This window comes from Triticum dicoccoides, chromosome 2A (assembly GCF_002162155.2).
Source record: "Triticum dicoccoides isolate Atlit2015 ecotype Zavitan chromosome 2A, WEW_v2.0, whole genome shotgun sequence".
In the NCBI taxonomy this organism is placed as follows: domain Eukaryota; kingdom Viridiplantae; phylum Streptophyta; class Magnoliopsida; order Poales; family Poaceae; genus Triticum; species Triticum dicoccoides.
Window position 1 is genome coordinate 521,177,889 of NC_041382.1, and position 4,010 is coordinate 521,181,898.

The 4,010-nt window shown below is 40.5% G+C and overlaps 1 protein-coding gene across 1 annotated transcript; it reads right to left on the minus strand.

Annotated features, from left to right (window-relative positions):
* Positions 1–646: 646 nt before the first annotated feature.
* LOC119357915 (COP9 signalosome complex subunit 8-like) lies at positions 647–3,993 on the minus strand (the record flags this gene model as incomplete). Its single annotated transcript, XM_037624691.1, has 3 exons — positions 647–1,056; positions 2,958–3,065; positions 3,750–3,993. Coding segments are annotated over 3 exons (492 nt in total), but the record flags the coding sequence as incomplete, so codon positions are not given.
* Between the last annotated feature and the right edge of the window lie 17 nt (positions 3,994–4,010).

Here is a 4,010-nt window from a genome sequence, read left to right on the forward strand (position 1 = left end):
GTCAGACCTATGTCAACAGCGATCCATAAGAAAGAGAGAATTCACAATGACTGCTATTATAGCATCTCTAGCAGACCCCGTATAATACCGACCTGCAAAATGCGTTTACAGTTCACGAAAAAACAACTTTGCGAGCCGGCGCGGGCGGTCGCAAAGTCTGACCCCGCAAAACCAGCCCCGTAAAAAAGGATATTCGCGGAGTATGCTCTCTTACGGGTCGGCTTTGCGGGTACTGCTCGAGCGCCGCCCCGCCAGCCCGCAAATCCGAAATTTGCAATTCAATGTCACACATGAAAATACATTTCTTTGTTTTTTTATTTTCTTCAACGGCATTGGATACATAGTAATCACCAAATCTTTACTAGAATAGTAAGACCAAAGAAAACAAGAACCACAATTATGCATTTTAGAAGATATCCAACTTCCATAACTGCGGCCCTCTAGCGTGATATATATAGCGCGCTGACGGGCCGAGGGAACCCGCATTTTCACGGGTTGTGACAGGAATTATGCCATGCCCCGCAAAAAAAATTACGGATCAGACACGTTTGTGGGGTCTGGTCAGGCATGTTTTCCCACATGGACCCACATTTTGACGGTTATTTTACGGGTCACGGGTCTGCTAGAGATACTCTTGCACCGAGAATAATTTCAAACTTCACATCACTTACTAATAGATTCAACATACGCACAGTAATCACTCGCTTAACTTGTGATTCACACACTCCCTTGTTAACAACCAAACGAGACAGAAATGGCAAGCTCGCTCAACCAGAAGACGCATATTCAGTACAGAGCGATCTCTCCGTTCCAGCCAAAACACAATCTAGCCACACAGTATTAAGCTACCACCATGTACGATTAATAGGTGCCTTAAAAGCAGAAAAACACGAGGGGCTGCCAGGAACCGAGGGCATCAGTGCTCCAGGTGGAAAACACATTCAGTCAAACGCTGTAGTTTGTTCGGATCAAGCTTCTGGTTCGTCTGGGGCTTCTGTTTTCTGACAGTAAGCATCTTGATTGCCACATCCAGACTCCAACCGTTTTGCACGGCATCTGCATCCAGGAGGAACAAGGCAACGATTGTCATCAACTGAATTGATACAAATAAAAGCAACAGTGCAGCAATAAAAAATTAAAACGCACAAGCATAATCATTTTCCAAGGCAACAATAATGTATGTGATATCTTACAAGAAAAAGCAAGTGTGCAACAACAGATGAACAACTAATCAAACTGGAAACCATGTTTATCAGCTCAAACCTTAATACTCCTACCGACCAGGGATTTTGGTAAATTAGAAGGGTATGAAAGGGTGCGCTTATACAAGTAAAAATGCAACACAGAAGTAGTTGGTTGCATCCAACATGTCCACTGACTCTGCACAGTGCTGTTTACCGCAATTTGAATAATACCAGATACTCTCTCTGTTCCTAAATACTCTCTCTGTCTCATAATATAAGAGCGTTTTTGACACTACGCTAGAATAAAAAACGCTCTTATATTATGGGACGGAGGGAGTACAAGTCTTTTTAGAGATTTCAATATGGACTACATGCGGATGTATATAGACGTAGTTTAGTGTAGATTCACTCATTTTGCTCCATATGTAGTCCATATTGGAATCTCTAAAAAGACTTATATTTAGGAGCGGAGGAAGTAGTTCCTATCTATATACCAATATAAAAAGACCTCAAGAGGCAGATCCAATTAATCTCGACCATCAAATCATGTCAATCCAACGACCTAGACTGTTTCAATGTCGAGTGCTCAACACGTTTAGCGTGTAGTTAATTTCATGCCAAATATAGTGCTAATCACATAATAACACGCAAATAATATCCTACTTAATATCCGCATGCACTTAATATACTTCCAAATTAACGTGCATTGCACGTACACATTGACTAGTTTTTTTTAAAAAAAAACAAGAAAGTAATAACTATGCAAGTAATATTACTCTTACTCTATTACTTCATACAAGAATTCTAACTATGAATAAGTAGCAAATCATTGTGCCTCACAGTAACACTTGGCTCAAAAAACTAAGTTAAACAAAAAAAATCTGCATTACTGTGCAGGTTGATAAGCAAACAATAGTGTGAATGTGCAGTGTACAATCTAGGAAAGAGACAACGTTTGATGGCCTGAAATGGAATTGACTGCCATATAGGAAAGGTTTCTCCTTTATGTGTTCAGTCAACCAGGAAGGCAAGGGCATTGTAATAAACGTAACTTTATCTACAAGCATTAGATCATTATGCTTGTGGCAACTATTCAGAACCCCAGATATTGGCACTCGAAGATTTAACACCTGATAAGGTCCCAGGGCAAAGGACACATGTCAGCGCAACAGAGGGGTTGTAAATGATTAAGTGCCAATCCTAGGGATCATAAACCCAAATTTACTGAGATTTATTAAATGTGAAGCGAAGCAGCAAAGCACTTGCACCTTCAAATAAATCATATTCGTCTCACTATCAGAAGGAACGCAGGACATACACATCACAGATGCCTAAATAGCAGATGGACACACACACAGACTAGGCATGTTGTTTCTGGTAATACAAGTTAGATGTATCAGAAGGATAGGATTTCTGAAAGACATAACTGGATCTAGGTACTCCTGGCCAGGAATATATGTGTTCAGGGAAGTATTCAAAATCAATTAAAAAAGGAAAGATAGCCATCTCAAATATGCTTAGGTTTGCCGGTGCAGATAATGACATATGCTCCTCAAGGATATCAACAGAACTAAACTTTTTGTAGGTAGCAAACCATCTCACTTCGTAACTAAATTAAAGTTTGATCTTATACATATGAGGGTAACACTTCATAGGGAAAGATCTATTATTTGATTTAAAAAATGCAGTTTTACATGTTTCAAACCAACCAAGCAATTAAACAGGTTAGAATGCTCAAAACTCGTTATTATCTAGCTGAATTGAAAAACGTACAGTTAGTAGCATCCTCCTCGCTCATCCCCATGAAGTGAGCCACATCTGCAATGCTGATTGTGGTATATGCAGAAGTCAACAGCTCAAATATCCTCTTTCTGTAGCTTTCTGCGAATATTAGAAGCCAAGGTGAAAACTCCATGTCAACCAGTAAGGCAATAGAGCAATCGAAAACAAAAACAAATATATGAGTAGTTCCAAACATTGTAAGTAAGACAAGATCAGTTAACCATGCAAGTAACAGGGACAATATTACCCCAATGATAAGTTCAGAGATCAACCTTTTTTTCCGGCAGGAAAAGACCGCAAGGGATTCATGCAAGAATTTAACCTCTCTAGATATACAAAAGTACCACATAGGTACCACAAAAAGAGCCGGAGCTGGAATAACTGTACTGTCGATTAGGGAAACAGACCCTATCTGCAGTATTTAGGGACGAAATAGCCAACATCTTATCTAAAACCAAAATTATATGTGAATGTAAGCCCATTGGACAACCATCTATATGCAGTATAGTTCTTCAGCGACCAGACAATCATACAGCAAAAAACTCTACTACAAATGTCAAATTCAAATTCAGTGAGGATCTTGTCCGATTACAAAGATAAACCTTCTCCATGAATACTCCATAAGGGGCAACCTACTTATCTGCTTCGCCCCACCCCCTTCACAAAACAGAACTACCACAAGCTCTATCAAAGCAAGCAATCCAAACTATACACTACACAACTAGGCAACTAGCACAGAAAAACTATATTACCATGCTAAAAAGTAAAAAACAAGGGCAATACCTAGGAAGGCGGACACAAAATCCGCGATTTCAGGCCCCCACTCGAACGCCTGTGCGGAAGTATAGATACCAGCGTAGTCACGGTTCCAGAGGCACTGGCCAATCTTCCAGATGGCGCCCAGCTCCGGATGAGCGTCCTTCACCTCCTGCGGCACCGTTTTCCACAAAAACCTCGCGCTGTTCCTGCTCACGCACCCAGAACACACATCATTGTCACAGTAGAAGATCCAAATCTGAAGGCGGAAAAAGTATAACAGAAAAA